We start from the raw sequence: 25,570 nt of genomic DNA on the forward strand, positions 1-25,570 counted from the left end.
TCTACAAAAGAAGATGCGGTTGGCACATGCACAGGGCAACACAAAACAAGGACATCACAGTAGCCAAGTTCACATTTTTTTTTAATTTTTCAACCGATAGACCAGTGTCAATTGAAAATGCCTTGCAGACTACCACTCAACCTTCTCAAATTCAGTGTCTTCACACTATTCCACAAACCAGCTGTGGATTGCTCACTCTTAGACTACTGCTTCTACACTTCTGTACCACTCTAGAGGGTTCTGATGTAAACCTGAAAAACACACCAGAGAAATAAAGAAATTTAGAGGAGGTTTTACAGGCTGCCTATTGCTTTGTTTAGAAATGTGTAGCTCATATTATTGAATATAAGAAGTAAATGTCAGATGATACTTTTTGCAAAGCTTTTGTATGTCCTTCAATGATCATGTATCTGAGGAGAGAGTCTGACTGAAAGAGCTTAAAAACATAGAAAATAGAGATGCCTCATGTAGTGTTCACCATGTGCAGCTCTGCCAGAGCCGCTTGCTTCTGTGACTTCAGTCATCCGTTGTGCTATGATTCAGTTTACACTAGGAACTCCTTGGATAAAGAAAATGTCTTTCTACTTAGCAATAATGTGAGATACTACACAGCAAGAAATATGCCCACTACATTCCAGGCAAGTTTATCACTTTTCAGACTACCTGTCCCAGAAATTTTATTGCCAGTGGTATACCAGTGGTTCTCTCTTACTTCTGTTTTGGATTCTAGACTCATCCCTTGTTAACCCATTTTTCAACTGAAAGCTCCGTATCCGTAATTCTTTATCCCAGCTCAGTTGAAGCCAAAAAGAAAGTAGCAGCGCATGTTCAAAGTACAGCCTAGCTTTTGACTCAAAGATGCTGATGTAAAAAATTTCCACCTCTTTGCTGCTTCCAGATTCCAAAGATCTGACATATTTACAGGTTCTTTCCTACTTGGTATACAGGGAGCCTATAACAACACACCACTAAAACTACATTTAACAATCTGGAATTTGGTATAGTCTCTTTTCAGCTTCGCATAAGATTTGATACGCCAAAGAATACCAAGCAATTGTGTCAACAAGTCTTGTTTTTGATCCACCCATTTAAATCTTTCTAAATTACAATCCTTAGGAATTAAGAACACAGGAATCACCAGGCTAATTATTACATAGTTTCACATAGTTCAGAGACCGGTGCCGGTTTTCCAAAAAGTGACATTCAACAGAACACCCATGACAGGACTTCCTTTCTAATTCCAGGTAAATTTTTTTTTGGCTTACAATTTATTTGGTCTTTATAAAAATACTGTCTATATCAGGGTGACTTTAAACAAAACAAGCAAAATCCTTGAAAGTTTCTCTTTCTTTATTATTTATTTATTTATTTTGAAATACCAGGAACTAATAAATAAGTAAGACCAGAAAGTCACCAGCCTGCTAGTGATAAGATAACCCTTAATCCTTTCCATTTCTAAACAGCTCTTAGAACACTGAATTTAAATGCATGTCCACGTCCCTTCACGAAACTTTAACATCCATAATCTTCAGAACAATCCTCATAAAACTGGTATTTCCACACTTGATTGTTCAACGGTACTTCTGTAACTCCTCCCATACCTTCCGCTACCTGTGATTCATGACACGTTTATACAAAGAATATGAACACGCAAGTGGATGAAAAGGTTTTCCTCTGTATTGAAAGTAGGACATTGCAAAGTCTACTTTTACCTGTTTAAATATTGCACATGAAGTGTTGATAGGCCTCAACTGCAAAACTGTAAAGATGTAAACATTTTATAAAAACAGCTCTAATAGTTTGCAGGTGAAAAAGGAGCACATCTTTAAAGGTTTCTAAGCTCTATACTACTTTTGCTGAACTAAATTTAGGAGGCCTGCTGAAACAGCGTATTTTAAATTATACCAACCCCCTGCTAAAAGTAAAGCGTATCAATCTGTATTGACCTGATTTTAAAAAAAACTTGGTCTATCACATTTTAAAAGAAGTAAAGTTAAGCTAAGAATCGGGTACCTGTCTGACTAGCAACACATTCCAAGTTAAAACACTAGAAAGCATTAAATTATATATTTAATCTGGTAAGAATTTCAGGTAATTAAAGCATTATCAAAAAGTGTCACTTTTTAATACTTGGGGAAGAACCTGTAAATTAGAAAGTATACTAGCAAGATAGGCCATCTTTGGACTTTTTAAAGTTACAAAAAGTCATTCAAATCCTATTCACAGAATTGGTTCTTTCAGGTAGGGAGAGATTAAAATAAGCACATTAACTGAGAGCTTCTTGGAATGCAAATACAAAGAGAAGGATTTTTTTGTGGTTTTTTTTCCCAAAAAATCTCTCAAACAACAAAAGCCAGACATATAAAACCCAACATCTAGCCATCACCTGTCCATTAACTGGTGCTCAAAATTCCCATCAAGTTTAGAGTAATTTAGGATTCTTTCTAAATAAATTTGTGCTCAAAGTTAATATTTTATAATTGCTTTAATTATTTTTTTTTCTTTAAGTCTTTAAATTCACTATGAAACAGCTTCCTTAAAATGAAACCTAAAACAAATTGATGGACATTTAGGCTAAAAGTTACTATTTCAATTAAAAGTGTGTTACACTTTCACTTACCACAAACAAAATAATACATGAATACATCACAAAGTAATCAGACTCAGGCAAAAAGAAAGAAAATAAAAAAGGTGAGTCTAGTATTATTCTATGTATCATCAAATCCCAGATTTTAGGCTACAAGATTCCTTTTGATTCTTTAAAAAAAAAAAACAACGCTGTGACAGAAACATTTTATATTACAAACCAAAATGATGAATCCTTATCTCTCGTCAGATACTGTTTAATTTTGAGTCAGCTGCTGTGAATACATGGCTCCTACTTCTTGAGTTGGGATTAGTACTACATTCAAAATTTTGAACTGGATGTCCCAGAAGCAGTCTAAACCAAAAGGGATTGACCTCTAATTTTCTATGAGGACAAATAACTTACAGTTTATTTCTGATAGTGCATAAAGAATCAATTCCGGTAAATCATTAATACACCATTTTTCACTTATTCTATTCTGATGATGAGCTAGAAGTGCTTCCCAGTCACTTTTTCCCCTCCCAATGAAGGTAAGAAGAAAAACAGTGAGTAAAGCCTATGCAGGTATATACTAAATTGGAAAAAATGGCTAAGTTGCTAAGTTTAATTCCCACAATCAAATCTTTACCCAAGACAACAGTAAAGCTTTCTCTCTCATCATTTGTCAGCACTTCTATCTTCACCTTCACTCTCCCTGTTTACAGAAAGCGTCTACAAAACTGATTTGGCTAGTTGCTTTACTCAAATTCAGCATGGAGATATTTAGTTTGATTTTCCACAAAGAAAACCCCAAACCAAAACAAAAACAATTTGCTGTGTCACAAAGCCAAGGACAGACTTAAAACCTTTTCAAGTAACTTCAACTAAAGGAAACAGTCATTAAGGTCTTAGAAGTTTAAAACAGCAGCTCTGTAGAAGATACACCATAGGTCAGGTACTTAATAATTTATTTCAGTAGCTTTTGCTCTGTCAATTGCTACAGTTGAATATGTTAGGTCCTGTATGTTGCTGCAAAGCTTCTGTATGGACAAAGTTTATAATTATACCCAAAGAAAACTGAAAACTTTGAAATAAAGTTGACCAGCCAAATAACTACAAAATATGGTTGTGCCCAAAACTCATGTTCTCATCTAAGAAAAATAAATAACATTTTGATGGCTAAGAAACACACACTTAAAAACGCAATAATCCATGAAGGATTTAAAGAGTCACTTTGTTCCACAGACGTTAAAGTTACATGGAGTCTGATAAACATCAGAGATACATGAGGCAGCATAGGTTGAAACTTTAACAGCAGCCCCTTCTGAACTATGTGAGGCCAAATACGGGTACTTGGTAGGTTTCTAACACCTGATTAGCCACTTTCCTTTTCAACCCAGAAATAGGTGCCTCTATACACTCCTAGGATTTTTACATAATCAGCATATTTTTGTCTGTCCTGAAACTCAGGTCTTGCAGATGTCTTCCTTTGTTTTCTCGGAAAGAACTCCTTGATGCAAGTCAGTCCCATATTAATGCAAAGAAAGTATCAGGCTTAATATACTCGACTGTGTCCTTTTAAAAAGCAAACAAAAAAAAATCTTGTTAAAGTACAAAGATTTATTATTGCTGAACGAATATAATAAAAGCCACATTGTTTGTGCTTGACCGTTTTCCTCCTTTACCAGTGCTGGACAGAAACCTTTCAGGGACTGGTACCTGTTAAAATACGTTCCTTTCAACTACATTTTGCCTCCACCTTCATCTAAAGTAGTGCTAAAGGAGAAACAAATTGAGGGGGACATTTCACATAGTGCACAAAACCTGTATTTTTAAATACTTTTAAAACAGATTATCTATTCACTATTTACTACAGTATTTCTACAATGCTTTTAAGATTGAAGAGTAAATTAAGTTGAAGCACTCCTGGATAAAGACAGATCGAAGACTTTGATTTAATTTAAATGCACTCAGCATGTTTCAGTTCTCTCGTATGTTTCAGGAAATAGCTAAATAGGCGACTAACCGAAAAGTGTTCAAGATTACCTATTCCCTGCTATTTTGTGTGTTACCACAGAATTAGGCACAGGAGGCTCTAGTCCAGAAACACATTTGCGTATGTATTTACAGACATGTATACCAGCAAAATTAAGATTTAGCTAGAAAGGCCAGGTTGAAATCCAGATACACTAATATTCAGAAAGCAACTTCTATCAAATTAGCAGTGAAACTGAAGTTCAGTGGTGGCCAATACCTACTTTTCCAGGTTTTTTTTAAGTTTAACTTTTTTTCATTGTGACTTTTAACTTTCGTTTTTAAAATTTCACTGACCTAAAGCTAACTCAGGATAACGAAAAAAAAACAACCTCTGGACATTCACATTGAAGACAAAGCCTGTCCACTGAGTAGTAGTTAAAGGCCTCAAAGCATGACAAAGTTTGTTCTTCACGTTATGCCTTCAAACCTTAAGACTGATATTTTTGAAAAATGACAAACTGAAGTTTGTTCTTCTTTCAAAGATAGAAAATTACCACAGAGGACCACAGAGCCCTATATAATCTCTTTATGGTTGGACATTAGAAGATATGATGGATATATGTCCTGAAAGGCTGCCATGGTTCTCAGCCTGTTGCAATTTATGATGGGAACTTATAAAAAGTCTTTTCATAATAAAAAAAAATGGAAGTAGTAAAGTTGCAGGCTAACCATGTACAAGCAGTAAGAGACCAGCTCGTTTGTACCCCAAACACAAGCTGAGACAGAATTTCTCCATCTTTCAGGCAAACAACCAACAGCCTCCCCAGACACTTTGAGGTGGAACTTCCTCACTTAATCCAGAGCTTACCTTTGGATCAGCCAGGTGGAATCCTTTCCAAGTCAACAGAGGGAAAAAAAGGCACTTCTATATTCAGTTCAGCAGTTTTACACATCCAATTCATGAACCCAGAAGTACCTATTTCCATCTGCTGATTATAAAGTGATTCTACACATGTGAGTTTGATAGTCATTTACACTGCATAGGTCTACCTTCAAACAGATGAAACCAATCTCAAAGTTATATGGTCTGATAAGTGCATGTGGAATTTCGTGACATGGAAATTATTGAAACAGAATATGTTAATTTGTATAAGGAAGTATACATTTGTGAGGTTTAAAAAATGAATTGTTAGCAACTCACTAAATTCTTCATACACGTCACCAAAACTATGCCAGATGATACCTACACTGTCTCCCACAGTATTGTGGGAGATACTGTCTCCCACAGTATTCTCCTGGAGAAGCTGGCGAATCGTGGCTTAGACAGGTGCACTCTTCGCTGGGTAAAAAATTGGCTGGATGGCCGAGCCCAGAGAGTTGTAGTGAATGGAGTCAAATCCAGTTGGCGGCCGGTCACAAGCGGAGTCCCCCAGGGCTCAGTTTTGGGGCCGGTCTTGTTTAATGTCTTTATTGATGATCTGGATGAGGGGACTGAGTGCACCCTCAGCAAGTTTTCAGGAGACACCAGGTTGGGCGGGAGTGTTGATCTGCTCGAGGGAAGGAAGGCTCTGCAGAGGGATCTGGACAGGCTGGATCAATGGGCCGAGGCCAATTGGATGAGGTTCAACAAGGCCAAGTGCTGGGTCCTGCACTTGGGTCACAACAACCCCATGCAACGCTACAGGCTTGGGGACGAGTGGCTGGAAAGCTGCCCTGCAGAAAAGGACCTGGGGGTGTTGGTCGACAGCCGGCTGAAGGTGAGCCAGCAGTGTGCCCAGGTGGCCAAGAAGGCCAACGGCATCCTGGCCTGTATCAGAAATAGTGTGGCCAGCAGGAGTAGGGAGGTGATCGTGCCCCTGTACTCGGCGCTGGTGAGGCCGCACCTCGAATACTGTGTTCGGTTTTGGGCCCCTCACTACAAGAAGGACATGGAGGTGCTGGAGCGTGTCCAGAGAAGGGCAATGAAGCTGGTGAGGGGTCTGGAGCACAAGTCTTATGAGGAGCGGCTGAGGGAACTGGGGTTGTTTAGCCTGGAGAAGAGGAGGCTGAGGGGAGACCTCATCGCTCTCTACAACTACCTGAAAGGGGGTTGCAGAGAGGTGGGTGTTGGTCTCTTCTCCCAAGTGACTAGCGACAGGACAAGAGGAAATGGCGTCAAGTTGTACCAGGGGAGGTTTAGATTGGATATTAGGAAAAATTTCTTTACTGAGAGAGTGGTGGAACACTGGAACAGGCTGCCCAGGGAGGTGGTGGAGTCACCCTCCCTGGAGGTGTTCAAGGAACGCGTGGACATGGCATTGTGGGACGTGGCTTGATGGGCATGGTGGTGTGTGGTGTGGTTTTTTTGTTTGTGGTGGGGTTTTTTGGGGTTGTTTTTTTTTTTTGGTTGATGGTTGAACTTGATGATCTTACAGGTCTTTTCCAACCTTAGTGATTCTGTGATTCTATACAACTTTAGAATCTTCAGCACCGTGACACAAATGAGACTTACCGGCACAATATCACGAATGTGATATTACAAAAGTTAGCCTATTCATCTAGCAATTTTTAAAAAAATACTGATATAGTTATTCAACAGACATTACACGCAAGAAAGAAGAGACGCAGTTTTTACAAATAATCACAGCTCAAACCACATCCAATTTGCAAGCTTGCATTTACCCATACAGTCTGTAATTTTACATATGCTATTCAAGTTTATACAGCATGGAAGAGTTTTAGAAGGTAGTTAAGACTATTGTTATGTATACCTTACACTCGAGCTGTTATGCAGACAAAAACAGAAAAAAAGATTTCTGATGCAACTAAGCCCTTTTCTGAAAACTTTATTTAGTTTGATCTTTGTTTTGAATGGGTTCTACTGAGTACTAAAGATTTTACTATAATATGCACAAAGGACTTAGTGTTGTAACTATAGCAAAATTAATACCCTCCTGAAAGACTCAAATAATTTCTTTGCATCTATAAGCTATGAACAGTGTGCTGGGCCACTGAGACCCTGTATTCTATCTTCCGTAAATTAAGTTTTACAAAACAAAATGAAGCTACAAGCCAATAAGAATCTTCTCCTAAAACATTATTTCAATCTGGAATAAGCACTGCAAATGGATTTATTTTTGGTTAACGGTTAATACACAGAGAATTCACGAGTAGAACAAAGTATTCCTCATAGGGAAGGCTTTGTTTATATTCATAAGGCAGTATCAACTGATATTCCTGAGAGACTACAAAGTAAAGATGCATTATGTATCTAGAATTTACTTGACGTGTTCATTACCTTTCCAAATTCTCTCATACTACACCATACAAAAAAAATTGTGTTTACACGGAAAGGTGATAAAATCACTGTTGTTTGGCACTAGAATGGACATAATAATATTCTCCACATAAAGAGCTATTATGTAAGAAAGAGGAAGTATGTCTAGAATATCCAAGTAAAGTATATCCGATATGGAATTGGAACAAATGCACTAACACAAAAGTTAAGTTTCAAAAGCCCAGTCTCCAAATTCCATTCTCAAATATCAATTAAACATTTCAGAAGAAAATCTCTAGTGCCCAGGAATTACATTACTTATAGGAGTAAAGACTGAAAATATTAGATGTATTAATACCTGATGTTACTGAAGACATGCCAATGTTAATTAACAATTACATTTAGCGTAAACCCTTAAATACTCTAGCAGAAAAGGACTGTGGTCTTGAAATTTTTCACGCTATTCAGGATTGTATGGACCACTACACTGTTTTTTCTCTATAATACAGAAACGTAAGTCTAAACTCAATTAAAATTCTGCTCTGTTTTCTAACTTCAGTTCAGCCTACTATGTGACTGAAACACAGAATGGATAGATCAGTTTTTTCTATTTTTACTATGCAGCTTAATAGGAAAGAAAAGCCACTCTACAAAGTTTCCACAGTTAGAAGTCAACTGCCCTTCTTAGTTTTATATACACTCTTTCCTCTCCCTCCCATCTCCAAACTGGGATCCAGTCTCTCTCCGATATTATACCTCTGAACATCATACTGAAGAAACACATCCAAGCCAACAAATAAGACTTTAAATAGAAGGTTGTACATAACTGACAATTATTTAAAGGGACAAAGATGAACCAGGATGAGAACACTTGAGAATTTATGAAAGATTACACCTAAACAACCTACAAATAAATTCCTTTCATGAAACAACCTTTATTTTCCAAGTGACTCTCAAGGAACAAACTGTACAAGAAAATAGAAATCAAGAGGTCAATGGGTTGTTACAGTCAATACTAAAGTAAGTTTCAGAGGCTATGGCATATATCATAACAATATGATTAATTTTGCAACAGTAAGGATAGACTTTTTGGCTCATACCAGATGGCATTTTTGTGCTGGACATTGTTTCTGTACAGTTTTTCCTTTTTTTTTTTCTTTTCTTTTTTTTTAAAGCATAAAACCATCTAAGGTGCAATATTTATTTTAACACCATTTGCATTAAATATAGCTTGCTAATTTCATACATCTGAAAACACAGGTGGGAAAATGCAGTATGTCACGAACAGGCAATGACATAGGTGAACACCCTAAACAAATTTTTCCCCATCCAAAAGCAAGATTGACATACAAGGTTATGGAAATAAATCTTATTTGCAATGACTATTAGTTGCTCCTGAACACAAATACTTAAAGAGTAAATATATATATGTATAATAAAGAATCTATCAGATTTGAAATTATTCATGAGTCACAATATGAAACTGAGAATTCTTCATACAGTCAAATGAAGAACAAAGAGAAGGATAAGGTTCAAAATTAAACACCAATGACATAGGGAAATAAAATATCCTACAGTACATATGCGTCAATCACACATAGGCCAAGACTTAAGATTTCTGAAAGGATGCTTTGTTTGGACAGGGAAGCACAATTTAGCTTACCTCGATTTACACTTACCAAGCTGCAATATTCACTCCTAAATTTCCAAGCTAATGTAACACTGGAGAAGAGCTAAGCTCGGTACTTCTTGGAATATTTATATCAAAATGCAGGTAAGTTATTTCAGACCTAGTTTATATTATTTCATAGCTAGTTTTATAGAATGACCAACTTACCCAATATAAAACAGTATGGATTGTGTAAGAAGGCTTAAATCTAAGAAAATCAAAACCTGAATTGCAGAACACTACTAAGTCCCACTAATGGCACAGTATATGCTTCTTTAAATTGTATATAATCTTTCAAAATACAGATCTCAAGTGTCATTTCTTATGGCAATTTTGTTCAAATTTATGATTTCTAAATTGTTTATGATTAGGCCTTTCTTAAATATTATCTGTCAATTCAAGGACTGGCTCCATTAAAATAAAAAAAAGTCACCTCATCCTCATGTTGTAGGGTTTGAACAATACCATAGACAAAAATTTGTATAAATCCAGAAGGAAAACGGTAGGCACATACACGAGCACATACCCTATACGAATCTTTCCCGAAGACCTCAGAACTTGCCATAATATCTGAAAGCACTTCAAACACTGTCAAACAAATTTAGTCCAGTTTTTAAACGCATTGAGATGAAAAGACCACATAACTCTTCACAGGTATTGAGTTGGGGCTGATAAAATCTCGCCCTTACTAATGACCCAGTGTTCAAGACTCACCTCAAATTGCAGAATCTCAGCCTAACAATTCACTGGATTCACCCACTAACCTGATGGTGACTAAGCTCAAAGTAGTACAGTGGCAAATCACTTAAGATTTGTATACAAGAAAAGTCAATTCAGATGTTAAAAACTGCATTTCAGGACAACTGTTTGGACAATACACTGACTCAATACACATGGACAGCTCTCCATCCTAAGTGGACTGGCTAATGGAAAGAATGCCTCAAATGGAAAACAAAACTTTAAAAAGAAAAGAAAAGAAAACAAAAACAAAAAAAACCCCTCTCCATTATCTGTGACAGTCAATAGCATCAGGAGGTCAGAACCTTGAGATCTAAAAATGATCAGTCCATGATTAGTGTTACCTGCTTACACCCTTTCTCACAAACCTCTACTCTAGACACAAGAGTTTAATATATAGTGTATTTAGAATACTGCACAGAAACCAATTTTCAGCATTAATCAATTGCTATGTTCCACAGGCCCTGAGGAGTTGGTTCCCGGAGCTTAACTCATAATGGTCTGTATGGTCATAAAGAGAATCAAATATATTATATAGTAGTAATAATAATGAAGACTACTAGATAGACCTTACTAATAGATACACAATTTCCAACCCATTATACCACAGTTACAGTTACGAGCTAGTCAGCCATACAGAGCCCTTTTTATGTCCCCAGTGTTCTTTCACTTTCCAGTCACTGAAAGCAGTTAGTCACTGAAAGTCAAATCTTGAAAATAAAACCAAGTTCTCTTTTTTCAGAAGAATCAGTATTTTCTTTCAGATTTTCAGTTATTTCACTTTGCTATCTTATGTATGTCTTCATCATACATCAAATTTCTTAGCAATACATGCCCATATACATAGATATATAATATATATACACACATACACCCATTTACCCAAACACAAGTTAATTTATTTTGTTGTTTACTGCCACAGTTGCTTCTCACTTCTACTCTCTCGCATTCTCTTGCCCCATAAAATCTCAGAATTAAGTATCTGAACCTAATCTGATATATTTAAAAACAGGGTCACAGTCTGCAGTAAAGAGAGCAATGAATAGTAAATTCAACACCACCTTGATAGGATAAATTAAGTTACAGCTAATTGAATTAATGAGCTGTGGTTCACATGCCAAGAGTACTTGACATGCCCTTGTTGACTGTTTCTCTAAAATTGTAGCATCATTGCTTACTAAGAGGTTCATTCGCACACCTTTCAACAGATACGTATTTTAAATAATTCATTTTAAAGAATAAGCATTTCAATATAATTTACAATTCAGGACTTAATCTTAAAGAAATAGTGCACAAGCACAAATGTGCTAAAATTAGAAGGCAGAGCCAGATATAAGGATCAGAAATGAACACAAACCAAATCTATCTGGGCTGGGTCATCGGTTCATATATAACCCAAATCAGTTGTAACTGAAAGTTAGTGGTATCTGATGGTTATTAGTTTATCAACCATTAACACTCTTTACAGAAGCTGAAGCATGTTAAGTTTTCAGCAGCAAAGATAAAAGGCGTATTTCTGCCCTGAAGAGACATGAAGTATGCCAAACAAGAAAAATTGTTAGGCATCAGTTATTTACTGTTCTATGAAGTGAACTGCAGTTTGTTTCAGATGCTTGCACGTTTCCTAGGAACAAGTAACGGTCTCAGAAGACAGGACAGACTGATGAAATCATTATTTCATATATAAGAGGTCCTCCCACATCACTGATGGAAGAGGAAACCAGCATTGCAATATCCAAAACACACCTCCTCAGGAAGTACCAGAAGAAAGCTGTGTCAATGACTAATACAAATATCTTACTTCTTGACAACATAAAAATTAAATGTTACCCTTAACAGGATTTGCCAGTACACAAGTTAAGTACCTTCAATATTTAAAGAGTCCCTAAGCACTTGTTTTCACTGTACCGCCCTTTTTAGTCAAGTTTAGTGAGTTCCTCAGTTTTTAAAATGAGGTCTGTGTATGACATGCAAAACTTTTTAGAGATGACTGTACTTTATAGTAAATTATTCAATAGTTTGCACAAAAAAAAAAAAAAGATTTGTCTTGCTTGTAAAACTAAACCAACTATGCTATGGAAGGATCTCCAAAGCAAAGTGATTTTTTCCTTCTCTCTGCTCTCCCCCCCCCCGAAGTGTCCTAGCATTTCTAGGTTGTTTGTTTTTTCTTTTCCCCTATTACTACGATCATTGTTTAATTTTATTTCAAGAGTCATATTTCAGGGAACCAGTGGAGGCCAATCAACAACACTGTGTTTGTTCTCAAACAATGCAGCTCCTAACATCCCTATAAAAAATGAAAACCAATTAGTAGACTAGAAATCACAACTAGTCTGGGAGTATCTGGAGTTCTGAATCTCTCCCTAGCTGTTATATCCAATTGCCAGCAGGAGAATTTTTTCCTCCTACAAATATTTTAAATGCCCAAACACGTGAAGATTAGAGAGAGGTTTATAAATGTATTTTATTATAGAAGATAAACTGGCAATATTTCATGCAAGAGTGCACAACTTTAGGGTATCAGTGAATCCATCTGACATCGCACTCTCAGTATTAACCAGCAACAACTACAACTTCAGATTTACCTACTAAATCAAACACTAGTAACCTCTGTTTCTTCACATACAATCATTTAGAATATGCAACCATGCTCCTAGCCAGACTTTCACTCTGTTCTGCTTGTTTTGCTCTGAAAAAAAACAATACCAAGGAAACACAAACCTACTTAAACAAAATGTAAGGGTGTCTCAAAACAGCATTAAGTCCCCTTATCCTATTCTCTTTTTCCAACATCATTTTTAAGTAGGAATTCCAACATTCTGAACCGATGCATTCATCTCAGTTACTGCCTGCCAGACTTCTCTGACTATTCATCCACTTTGGTAGTCCCCATTTCACTAAGAACCCTCTTTATTAAATTCAAATAGCAACCATGCAAAAAAGTCAGTAAAATTCAAAAATAATATTTAAAATTAACACAGAGGTGTGAACGCTTGTCTCCAAATACATAGTGTCAAAGCATTTCACTTGTAATTAGGATCAAGATTCAAAGACAAAATTATTTATATTGCAGGCTTTTATCACCAAGGTACATTCCTAGGATACTCTTATAAGCAATGTGAAACAGGCTTATTCTAAGCTTTGAAATCAATAACTATGCAACCAACTCCTGCTTTAGTTTAAGTTAGCTGGGTTTACCTGCAGACCTGTCAGAAAAAAATACAAGATTGCTGAGGAACTGGCTAATTGGCCACAAAGCCAGTTGTCTTCTGCATTTCCCATTTCACAATGTTGCTTCTCTATTTACTATTAGCATGTATTGCAAGTTCTTCTCAACAGGTAAAGAATTCACTGGTAAGTAACGTCACCTGCAGTATACAGAATCACAGAATCACTAAGGTTGGAAAAGACCTGTAAGAGCATCAAGTCCAACCATCAACCAACACCACCATGCCCATTAAACCATGTCCCACAATGCCTCATCTACATGTTCCTTGAACACCTCCAGGGAGGGTGACTCCACCACTTCCCTGGGCAGCTTATTCCAGCATCTCACCACTCTCTCAGTAAAGAAATTTTTCCTAATATCCAGTCTAAACCTCCTCTGGTGCAACTTGAGGCCATTTCCTCTTGTCCTGTCACTCGTCACTTGGGAGAAGAGGCCAACACCCACCTCTCTGCAACCTCCTTTCAGGTAATTGTAGACAGCAATGAGGTCTCCCCTCAGCCTCCTCTTCTCCAGACTGAACAACTCCAGCTCCCTCAGCCACTCCTCATAAGGCTTGTGCTCCAGACCCCTCACCAGCTTAACTTAAAAAACACCTTTATTTTTTCCCATCAGAAGAAATGTATTTCCATGTCTTTTAAAATATTTTGCATTAACTTTGGTGTTAGTTTTTTTCTTCAGGTTCTTTTCAAATCTCTTCTCAGTTACTTTGTTTTCCTTCTAGTGATTCTGGTCTTGTAGGACACACTGTCTTTCTCACAGCTTTTTCCCAGCTGCCTTTTCTAGCAGAAAAAAAAAGTAACAAAGCCAACTTTAATCAAGGAAAATTCTCCATGAACAGATCCAAGGAATCACTGCTACTCACTGTGAAATTACTAGAAAAGATGCAGAAAGCTTTTAAACAAAATAATTTGAATTAAGTTGCAATACTGGGAAAGTTTTACAATTATTTTTAATATATTATACCCCAGATGATATTATTTCTAAAGATATTAATGAATGAGCAATTTCTACGTATATGGTTGCTAACGTGAATTTGTTTTACGTGGATTGAACTATGCTGTTCACTAAAAAAGGAGGCAGAATAATGTTGCTGATTCAGTGTAACTTCTATATCCACCACTCTAAGTGTAACAACTGGGTGGGTTAAATAAAGACATGCTGCAGAAGTCTTCGTAAGCCTTTGAAAGTCACAGAAGTCAGGGAGAGTTTAGTGGCCTCAGAACACAAATTCAGCATACCAACATGCAACATGAAACATTTTGATGAAAGAGGGGACAAGAATCCCAGTTTAGAAACAGACTGACCAGCAGCTGTCCTCATTGTTCTCCAGGGACAGACAAGGAGTTACCCCCTAATCTTTCTGAAAACAAACTAAAATTTTACAATGCATACTCTGAAGTTATTTTTGGCAGGCCATGCAAATCAAAACTACACAGGCTATCATCTCCTGCACCCAAGGAGCTGTAAGAAGCCAATACCAAGCTGGGGGGGAAGAGGTCTGAGGCGAGAAGCCTGTCATCAGTGTTGGAGCAGGTGGCTAGAGGAGTCTGCTATTAGAGCACCCAGAAGTTTCACATAAACACAATCAGTTCCCAGCCTCTTGTTTTTTATATTCACCATCCATATAGCTATTACAGTGCAACCTAATTAGTAGATGAGCAAAGTAAAAATCTTACACCCAGTTTAGCCTGTTTTTGAAGAGTATAGGGAGGGATAGCTCTCTTAACATCTACCTAAACAATTTTGGAGCATTTAATTTACTGACTGGAGCAATACCTGGAGGCATAAAAAGCAATACTAACTAGACATTTTGCTTTAGCCCAGAGGGCTCCCCCCACCTTCAACAATAATGGCAGTGTCATTACTGTAAATATTTCAGATTGCTCAGAGTCCCCATATTCCCCAACACAAACAGAACAACACTTAAGCAAATTTCAAGAACTCTGTGTAAGAAGCTACATTTTAGTGAAGAACCATACCAAAACTCATAAAAAACACTGCATAGTGGGCACCTTAAATGGTCACGTTATATGATTTTGGTAACAAACAATCACCTCCTTTGTAAGAATCATGTAAAAAAAAAAAACCCAAACCTTGGCAGCTCCACATGCTTTCCCCTTGTATTACACAATGTCAGAGATTATATAGTTGCATTTTCTAGGCAAAATAATGTATTGCATTGATAGCTTTAGTGCTTTTTAACAGTATGCATAAGACAATGCCAAGTGTACATAAGAAAAACAAATGCACATCTAAGTCACAGGTTACAACTGCTAATAATAGTTTATACTATATAGCTCTTCTGCCTTGAGTTGCCTTTCCCAAGTACTCCTATAAATACAAAATATAAATCACTACAGCTGAATTCTTGCAAATTGCGTGGTAGAATCAAATACCAGATACATGACCTTTCAAGAAAAATTAGCTCAGAATCAATCCTTTAAGGAAGTAAAAAATATCCTAGTTAAAAAAAAAAAATTGCTACATGCTGTAGATACTGAATCAATAGTTTGTAGAAACGAAGATCTTCTAAGTGCAATAGATAGTCAATTAAGAAGACCTATATATGCTAACAGAAAATAAGCAAAAGACTTTTCCATATTCTCACTCTTCCTACATCAAGCTGTAGAATTGTAGAACTTATTTTTAATGAGTTTATGTAAATTTACATACATATGAATACATACATAAAAAAATTATAATCCAATAGAGAAAGCTGTAGGTGATATTCAAACTGAATATCCAGAAAAGAAACAAGAGCAAAGAAGATTTTACATAAAAATAAGTCTGTTTTAGACATCATAACCTGTTAGCATATGGGCTATGAAATACATTGCAAACCAAGTAGAACCGTACAACCATTCTATTTTTACTTTGGTATTAAATAAACACTCCCCAACAAATAAAGAGTCACAAGACTAGAAATCCAGCTACTTCACAAAGTATTTAAATTGCCTGAGGGGTGCAGTTCAGAGTTACTTAACTATAATGTAGATCAAATTGAGCTGGACTTCTCTGCTCCCTCAATAGACTAAGAAAGTTGAGGGTCAAAGCAAGACTTCGGGAATGGTTCCACTGACCAGATCAACCCAACCAGACAAGTCTAACATGCCATCACCATTGGTATTATACAGAAATACATTATATCATGCAGTTTAGTCACATGGAAACAATGCTTCCTTCATTAATTTTAATGTGTTTCAGTTAGAAATAAATAAATAAACGACACACACTAACAATTTGTCTGAGGTGAAGTGTATCAAAGCAGACCAATTGATTCCCTGGACAAAAATGACAACACATTTACACAAAAGTTACTGTCAATCAATTAATAGACCAGCTATCAACTGCTCCTAGTTGGGATGGGAGAGAAGAAAGAAGGCAGCCGAGTGGAAAGTTTTCATGAACAAATGCCACAGATCACCACAATTTAAGACTGGACAGGTCAGCTGTCAGAATTCACCAAATGAAAATTTGAGCATTCACACATTTGAAGAGCAACTCTGCAATGCAAACATCCTCAAACTACCTTAAAATAGTATAGATACTAATACAAATCCCTCAGTATGAGCATTACACAGCAGCTCAGGCAAGCTTATTTTACTAACACAAAAGCACAAGCACTTTACCAATACACTAGCAGTTGTACTGAAATGAAAACAATTTAAGTCTAGTTTACGCATGTCTAGAATGGAGAACTGTAATTGTACATTCTACAATGTTGATATGTCCAGAAAAGCACATTCTGAATACTTCTAGTATGCTAGGACTTACAGTTTCAACACTGTTTTCCCTGCTTCAGTCATCTTTTGGCCTTTCAGTGAAAAAGCTTAGGTATTTACATAGAACAGTTAAGTTGCTTAAATTGAATTGTAAAAAAAAAAAAAAATTAAGAGTTCATTAAGACTGTGGCCCCTGAACTGTGTAAAAACAAAAGCTTAAGTTAATCCTCATAATGAGATTGCTATTTTAATATTTTCAGAATGCTCTTCAGAGTAGAACAAGAGGTTTTCTTCAAGTTCAAAGAAGCTTTCCAAAATGATAAATCTGTATTATTCTCAGAATATTTTTTTTTTTAGATTAGCAATGGGTACAGGGCAAAACTGCTCACAGAAACACTGTATCTATTTTACAACCTGCCCCTCTAAACCTTTAGAAGAAAACAAACATCACTCACTATTTCAGAGGTAACATCTTTTCAAACACCGTCCCCTGAAACCCCTCAAGAAAGAAGTCTTTAATTTGCCAACTTACAGTCTTACCATCACAACTGAAATTATCTCAATACCCTTGAAATACATTATATACCCAAAATAAGGTGGTAAACATAATACAAAGGGCGAAAATTTGAACACTTCTTTTACCAAAATTAACAAAGCAAGACTACAATTATCCACCGAAATGCAATAATGAGACTGACAAAAGTCTTTTTTGAATATTTTCTTATGCTGTAACATTCTGCTTACTTTCCAGATATAATGTGTTTTGTTAACTACTTTAACAATTTAATTTACTCACCTGTCTCCCAGGTGAATTTCCTTAGCACTCTAAATTTACAGTCTCTATAGTAATGAAAAGGCTGTACTAAGGGAAAATCTCTGATCCACCTTCACTATTAAAAAAGAATAATAATAATAAAGCAATATGTATTTCAAATAAAAACTGAATCACTGCTCTGATATGAAGTACAAACAGTGGTTCAAAGAATGTTGTATCATACACCTTCCCCCCCCTTTAAAAAAAAAAAACAACAAAGGACACATTTGTTCATTCATTTGAAAGATAGTCTTCCTGTGGGAAAAAAGAAACACAGTCTAATTTTGAGAATTTTTCTTCCCTATCACCTGAATATCCCAGGTGCACACTAACACACAGTATTCAGCAATATTTTACTTACCAACATCTTTGAAGCTGCTAAAAAACCTCTAAAACTGTGCAGAAATGGGAGGATGCTTTCCCAAGTAAAGACATCGTGTTAAACCACTCCCGAGTAGTACAAGCTTATGCTAAAGATATTTTACACTGGTAAGTATCAACAGTAAGGGAACTATATTGTTTAACCTAAACTAATTTGGTTAGGAAGAGCTTATGCCAAGACAAGCACTTGCAAGGTAAACACAAAGTTCCCATCTTTTACTTCACAAAAATTCACTCTTCATTGCTGTATACAGGTCTATGCCTCTTGTAACAAACAAAAGTTGTACATAAACTCCACCACCCTTTCTTTCTTCTAATATTTATATATTTTGTATCACCCCTAAAGTGGAACAAACCAGAATTAAATGCACTTTAGCTTGGAATTTGTTTCCCTAAGTTTTCATGATGTGAAAGCCAAAATATCAAGACATCAATCTCCAAAAGGCTGCTCTCCCTGTCCACTGCAAAGAGTCCAGACATGCAAACTCAGGAACCTAAACACAGAAAAGGTGAGTCAAGCCCCAAGAGCCTACATGCTGTCAACCACCAGCACTTTAAGTTCATACTTCCTCCCTTTGAAGAAAGGGAAAGAAAAAAAAAAATAATTCAAATCTCTATTCTCTTCAGGTTTTCTAACGTTTTCAGTTTGGGCTGACACACAACACTTGATGGAAGAATTTTTCAACAATATCTTCACCTGGAATATTAGTTTTATTTAAGCATAAACTTGGCAGGAGGAGGTGTTAGGTGCTTTTGAGTTTGTGGGAGAGGAGTTTTGCATGCTTCTTATTTCTGAAATATTAGCACTAGTCGGGTGGTGATTATTTGCATTGCAACAGGCACTTTTGGGCATCTCTGGGCTATTTATAGGACTTAACAAATTATTTATCTTCAAGTATATATGAGTGTCAAAGCCCATTCTATAACATACCATAAAGCTCACGAATTGAGAGAAAGAATAGTGAATTTCTTTCTGCAATCAGTTAGATATCTTTAAGGCAAAAGAAACAGGTGACAGGCAAACAATAGCCATTTACATCAACACTGATTTTAAACACCAAAGATAGAAAAGCAGAAATGTGAACTTTAGCTTTCACATGTTCAAACTTCTTCCATATACTCTCACTTTTCTGACCTTTCTGAAAGATAAAAGAGAGTATTTGTTTAAATCCATTTTTTACAGCCTAATGAGAACAAGAACCTTATGGGAAAGGTCCTGTTCCTGCCTACTCCCCAATAAACATTATGCTACTGAAATTCACCTCGGCAGTGGGTAACAGGAAAAGCAGGAGAAGAAAGCTGAGTCACACCTGGTCATTTTCTCTCTAGAACATCAGCTATAACAATACTAAGGATTTATTTCAGGACAAGTATGATCTTGTGGGAAGGAAAAATGAAGCAAGAAAGACATTCCACAGACAGAGAGTGAAAACAAAATCCAAGTCATTTAGCTTGATGACTAAAGTCTCAAAGATGTACAAATGTAATGGTGAATTCAGGTCACCATTACAATCACAACATTCAGACCCTGTTTTCTTTCAAAACTTGTGGTATTTAAAGACATTGCCAAGTAAAATCATGGATTATTATTTACCATTTCAGCATCAAGAAAAGGTGACAAAACAGGAAAAAAAATGTTCACACATCCCTTAGAATATAGTGGTTTTAAATAGGTGAGGACGTCAGTAGCAAAACCAAAAATAACACTTGATAAGAAACAGAACGAATTTGTGCTTCTTAAAAAAAAAAAAGGCACCGGTGTTATTCACTAGTAAAGAAGTAGTTGGTTATTCTGGTGCAGAACTTTTTACTTAGACTATACACAGGGAAAATAGCACTATAACGTCCTACACAGGAGCAGATTCCTTCTTACAGCATTAGACTACAGTTCTGTACCTACTGTCCTGCTGATATAATGCCATTTGAAATATATTTGGCTAGCACATTTTGCATGTGAACATTGTGAAATTAAGTATTTAAAAATATGTTGTGCCTCACTTTTCCCATGTACTTTTTAAAATTTTCCCATGCTCATAAAAATTAAAATACTGGTTTGCCCAATTTTTTATTCTGCATTTGTTTAGTGTAAAGCATTTCATGGGAACAGTTGTTTAAAAGAATCTTTTCACACGAATATACTATTATTAAAATATTTCAATCAATTGAATAGATTTACAAAACCCAATTTACATTTATAAAGCCTGCTATGGAGTTCACTGCACTTTGAAAAATGGGCAGGAAACAGATCTCACAGGAGAGAAGGCAAGAATAAGTTTGTCATCTTTCTCCTCCTAGAGCTGTATTCCTTCCCCCTTCCCTATTACCATACATTTCATTTAGGAGCATAACGTCTGTTCTCCCAACTTCACCTACCCAAAAGTGAAGAAATATCTTCTGGTTTTCTTTTATTTATTATTCTAGTTTACCTGAATTACTTCTTCATTATGGCATAATTAAAAATTTAATATCTCCATTTCAGGATATACGTCAGGTGTCTGACTGCAGCCGCTCTGGCTACTGGAACAGGAAGGCTGCTCTTGCTAAATGCTCATCAAAACCAAGGATGATTCAGACACTATGCCACTAGTGTTCATAGTCTCTCTCTTCCACTGACCAGACCTACAAAAAGTTTGAAATGGGTTCAGATAAGCATGGGTGGGCCATGGACTTTCAGCAGTTAATTTTCAATGAACATGGTGGTCATGGCATATACATTTTTGCTTCTGTGCAGCACAGAACCACCTCAGTCTTGGCACAGCTGAGTACGTAAATTCAACTGAGATTCACAGAATATTTGAGTCTGGTCTGAGTAGCAGTTTCTGAGCATGCTGAACAAACATTTGTATTTTGACCTCCTTTGAAAGGAAAATTAATACAAAAACAGAAGTTGACAACCAGGCACCTTCAATAGCTCCAGAGCAAGAGCGCTCACCTTTCATATGAGAGGACTAGTTTAAAAAAAACCAAAAACATACACCTGAAAGGTTCAAAGCCACATCTTCAACCTCTGAGGAAGCACCCTCAAAGAAATATACCTCTTACTCAACCTCTCTCAGTGCCAGAAACCAGTATGCACCCCACTCCTGTGCCCTCCCCAAACCCATAACTTCACTTCTTCAACTAAATATTAGTGCACTTCCCCCAAAAGCATACCTGTACTGTAGACTCTGTCCCAATGCCTTTTAGCAAAGGACCCACAAACACCAAAACAAAGGTTGAGTCCTGGGATGTCTGGGGGAGGTAAATGTCCTTCCAAACATTATGCTAAACTGTTCTCCCCTTTTGCTTTTTCTTCCCTCACAGCGAGTTCTTTGCTAAACCAGGCATAGTGTCCAACAGAAATCACAGAGAACACGTCCAATCCAGTCTGCATTATGGTGGTCAGGTTAACAGAGAGATTTTAATCCTCTTAGACTATGAAGGATATTTAAAACAGTAGCTATTATATTCAAAGCAGGTACTGCTTCCAATTTTGTTTATTATTTTTACAGAAACTTTAATCCCTCCTCCAAGAGGAGGTGCCTAAAGTCAGGGATGACCACAATCTCATAGACACCAACATCATTTTTGTTATCTTAAATATTACTCACAAACAGTTGTAAGAGCATGGAGCTCACCTTCCTATTTTGCCGCTTTCTCAAGTTGGTAACTTCCAAGGCCATACTGTTTCTAAGCCTGGGTATGTCTGTAAGCAACAATGATTCTAGCAGAGAAGATATCAGAACTTCCTGTCCTGTAGTTTCTGGGTATCCCCCTCCCCTCCACAAACATCTCCAAATATCTGAGAGCACACAGCTTTCAAGAACATCACCAGAAAGAAAATGGCTATTCTTATCACAGCAATCAAACTGCAGACAACTCTAAATTGCTATAGTGAAATTGATGACAATACATTAATCTCATCTATTTGTGCAGGGAGATCAAAGCAGAGGATAGGGTAATACTGACTTAAACCACTGCTAAAAAAAAATATTGTATATATACTCTTTCAGTACATGTGATATAAACCTAAACTGTACTTAACTAACTTAATTAAAAAAGGTTTAAGGCAAGCAAAAATGAGCTTTTCAAGCTAAAATACACATCTACATAGTATTCTGCAGTATTCTGCACTGATTTAACTTGCAGCCCATTTATCTCAAGAATGCAACGTAGCATGTTAGTAGGTGCATACAGAGCAGCCCAACCTCACACAGAGTTACTGGCTCACATCTCAGACACACTGCAGAGACGTTAGAAGGGCACTGCATCTTTTATAAACTCTGCCACTCAGAGGCAGGTATAAATGTGTTCAGTTTCAGTATCACTTTGAGGCTGCTGTACTGCTTCCTGGTCAGGAGCTAGATCCCTTCCCTAGTCACAGCCTTCTATTGAGGTGTGTACGCATGTCATAAATTCATTTTAAAACCAACTTACAATAAGCCAGCTCAGCTTCTCTGATAAGGTAAGGCCTTACGTATTTATCTGTGCACATTTTTACACCCTTCAAGTTTTGTGTTTTGCCTCCCTTCTCCCTACTAAACAACCAATGCCATGGTTCGTAAGAGATGCAAACAACAGTCATCTCAGACAGAGCTATTAGAGAAAAGAGAAATCAAGCTGCGGAAGACAGAGAAGGAAGGGAGACTGTTCTGTAAGTATTCTGTCAGTGCCCTGATAGGCAGCTATCTGCTCCTTTTACGTTTTATTCCCTTCTCTCTGCCTTCGTATCAAGCAGTCTCTCTTTTTTTAAGTCTCTATTCCTGGTGGAATCATGACTTTCCTCTTCCTTAACCTCTAAGGAGCACGTTAAAGAACACTTAAAAAGATATGCTGTTTAGAATTGACACCAGGATTACTTGTACACTTCTTCATTGGCCTCAGGAACATTTCCATGACTATTATGCCTTCTTTAAAAATTACTATTTTTCTGCAGCCTATGTTTCACTTGAAGTCATAATCCTCTGTGATGACAACTATATCCACAGCAACTAGTCATGATGTAACAAGCAAGATCAACCACTTCTGGTGGAAAAAAAGCATCATCACAAACCTTTCAAGCAGTCGCTTAATAATCTCAATTTCTCAATAAAATGCCTGTTTATATTTCAAATTGGCAAAATTATCTCAAAAAACAATGCACTTCAAGAGATTATAATGTTTTTCACTGATCACAACATTTAGATCCCTCCAACTCCATTTTTAAAGACCTATTAAAAACATCAACTTCACTAAGAAAGGGTTTAAATCACACCTTTTTTGCTGAAGAGAGCTTAAGGGAAATTGAGATTTACAGCACTTACTGGAATAAATATATCCAAAATCATTTCACAGTCCTATAAAGAAAAAAGAATAAAACTTCCATACAGTTGAACATACAGTCCTTCAAACCAGGTACAAAAATGTATGTAACTACAGGTACGTATGTTCAAGCACAATGCACAGACAGATACAGTGGATATGAACACAATGAATATCATCACTGCTGTCTGAAATGCCAATTTATTAAACACTTGCATTTACTCTGCAATGCCGCTGATTACAGGCACTTTTTAGTAAGTGTGGTAGATGTGAGATGCAACGTTGCCTTCTACCAAAATTCTACACACACAAAGCATTTTTGCATCAATATTCAGGGCAACAGCATGTTGGGGTTTTGAAATATACTTAGCTGTATTCAGTTAACCTGTTTGAGCTCTTCACTGGCCCGACAACTACATTGAAATGATGAAATTTTTATCATGATGCAGGTAAATGAAGTTAAACCAGGTAAATCAGGTTTTACAGCTAAAGGTCTTTAGGCTGCAGCAGCGACTGTCCCGGTCTCACAGACAGGCCAAACCCGATTACAGGCTCGTTCAGCTGCAGATCAAAACAACGATCTCGTAGCCAGAGACGGTGACGCTGGCAGCACGGAGGCTCGTCAGCGCTCCCGCACAACCACGCCAGGGACAGACAATGCCAACAGACCCCGCAGACTCAAAGCGCAGCTCCCAAACTACACGAAGGCTGCAGCGCGTCTTCCTGAGCCGCGTACAGCCACCACAGGCAGCCCTGCGGCGCCCAGCAGCCTTAACAGCAGCCAGCGGCCCCCTCCCCAGCGCCGCGGCTGTGTGTGTGTGTGTGAGCGTATGTGTGTGGCGCAGGGGGGGTATCGCCCCCAACGGCACCTGCCGGCCGTTAAACGGCCACCGGTCCAGCGCCGCTGCCTCAGAACGGGCCCACAACGCCCAGCGGCCACGGCTCCAGGGCGCGGCGAGGTAAAGAAAGGAACGGAAAGGGGGGGGGACACACGACGACACCAAAAAATAGAGGGCGCCCGGGAAGGGGGCAGACGGCCGTTGGGTATCCCCGGGAGCCGCGCCCGGCGGAAGGAGGGCTGGCAGCGCCTAGCTCCCGCCGGACACCGCCGCAGGCAGGCACCTGGGCAGCTCCTTTGTTCCTCCCCGGTCCCGCCGCCTCACCCCTTCCCGCACTCACCCACGGTGGCCAGGGTCTCCAGGTCCTCCAGCTTGTAGGCGGCGTGTTCGGCCGCGGCGGGCGAGCCAGGACCGGCGGGGCTGGGGGCCGGCGCGGCGGGCTGAGGCGCGGCGGGCTGAGGCGCGGCCAGCCCCGCAGCCGCCGCCGCTGCCTCGCCGCCGCTCTTCGCCCCCATTTTGGCCTTGGCGGCGCTGAAGGCGTCCATGGGGCCGAGCGGGCGCCCCGCGGCCGCTCAGCGCATGGAGAAGGGCGAGCCGGGCCGGCGAGGGGAAGGAGGAGGAGAGGGAGCGGCGGGGACGCAAAGTTTCAGTCTTCAGCAGGCGGGGTGGCTGCTCCCCGGTGCTGGAGGCCGTTCCCGCTGCCGCCTCTGAGGTGGCGCGGAGCCCTTCAGCATCGCGGCCAGCCGCCGCGTCGCCCGCCACTCACAGCAGGGACCGCCGCGGAGACAGACAATGGCGAGGGTGAGCCCGGCCGAGCCGCGCCGTGTCGAGCCGCGCCGCGCCGCGCCACACGCGGGGCGGAGGGGCGGGGTTTGCCTTCCTGCCGCTGCGGCACGGTCCCGCAGAGGGCTGGCGGGGCGGGGATGGGGGGGAAGCGCGGCTCCGCCGCACGGCGGGAGCGCGGAGCTCGCCCCCCGCCGCGGGCACAGCCCGGGGGGCTCTGGTAACGCCGGTGCCCTTTGCTCGTCCTTCTCCACCCCTGCCTTCCGCCTGAGAGGCAGCGCGGCGCTGCTGCGGGGCGGGGGGGGACACTGGCGGC

General features: G+C 38.7%; 1 protein-coding gene across 1 annotated transcript in view; it reads right to left on the reverse strand.

Annotated features, from left to right (window-relative positions):
* PRKX (protein kinase cAMP-dependent X-linked catalytic subunit) overlaps positions 1-25,016 on the reverse strand; it is a 61,550-nt gene extending 36,534 nt beyond the window's left edge. The window contains exon 1 of the mRNA XM_059824402.1: positions 24,812-25,016. Coding sequence (XP_059680385.1) covers positions 24,812-25,016 — 205 coding nt within the window. The remainder of the gene's footprint in view (positions 1-24,811) is intronic.
* Positions 25,017-25,570: the final 554 nt, after the last annotated feature.

Source organism: Gavia stellata, chromosome 1 (assembly GCF_030936135.1).
Source record: "Gavia stellata isolate bGavSte3 chromosome 1, bGavSte3.hap2, whole genome shotgun sequence".
Taxonomy (NCBI): domain Eukaryota; kingdom Metazoa; phylum Chordata; class Aves; order Gaviiformes; family Gaviidae; genus Gavia; species Gavia stellata.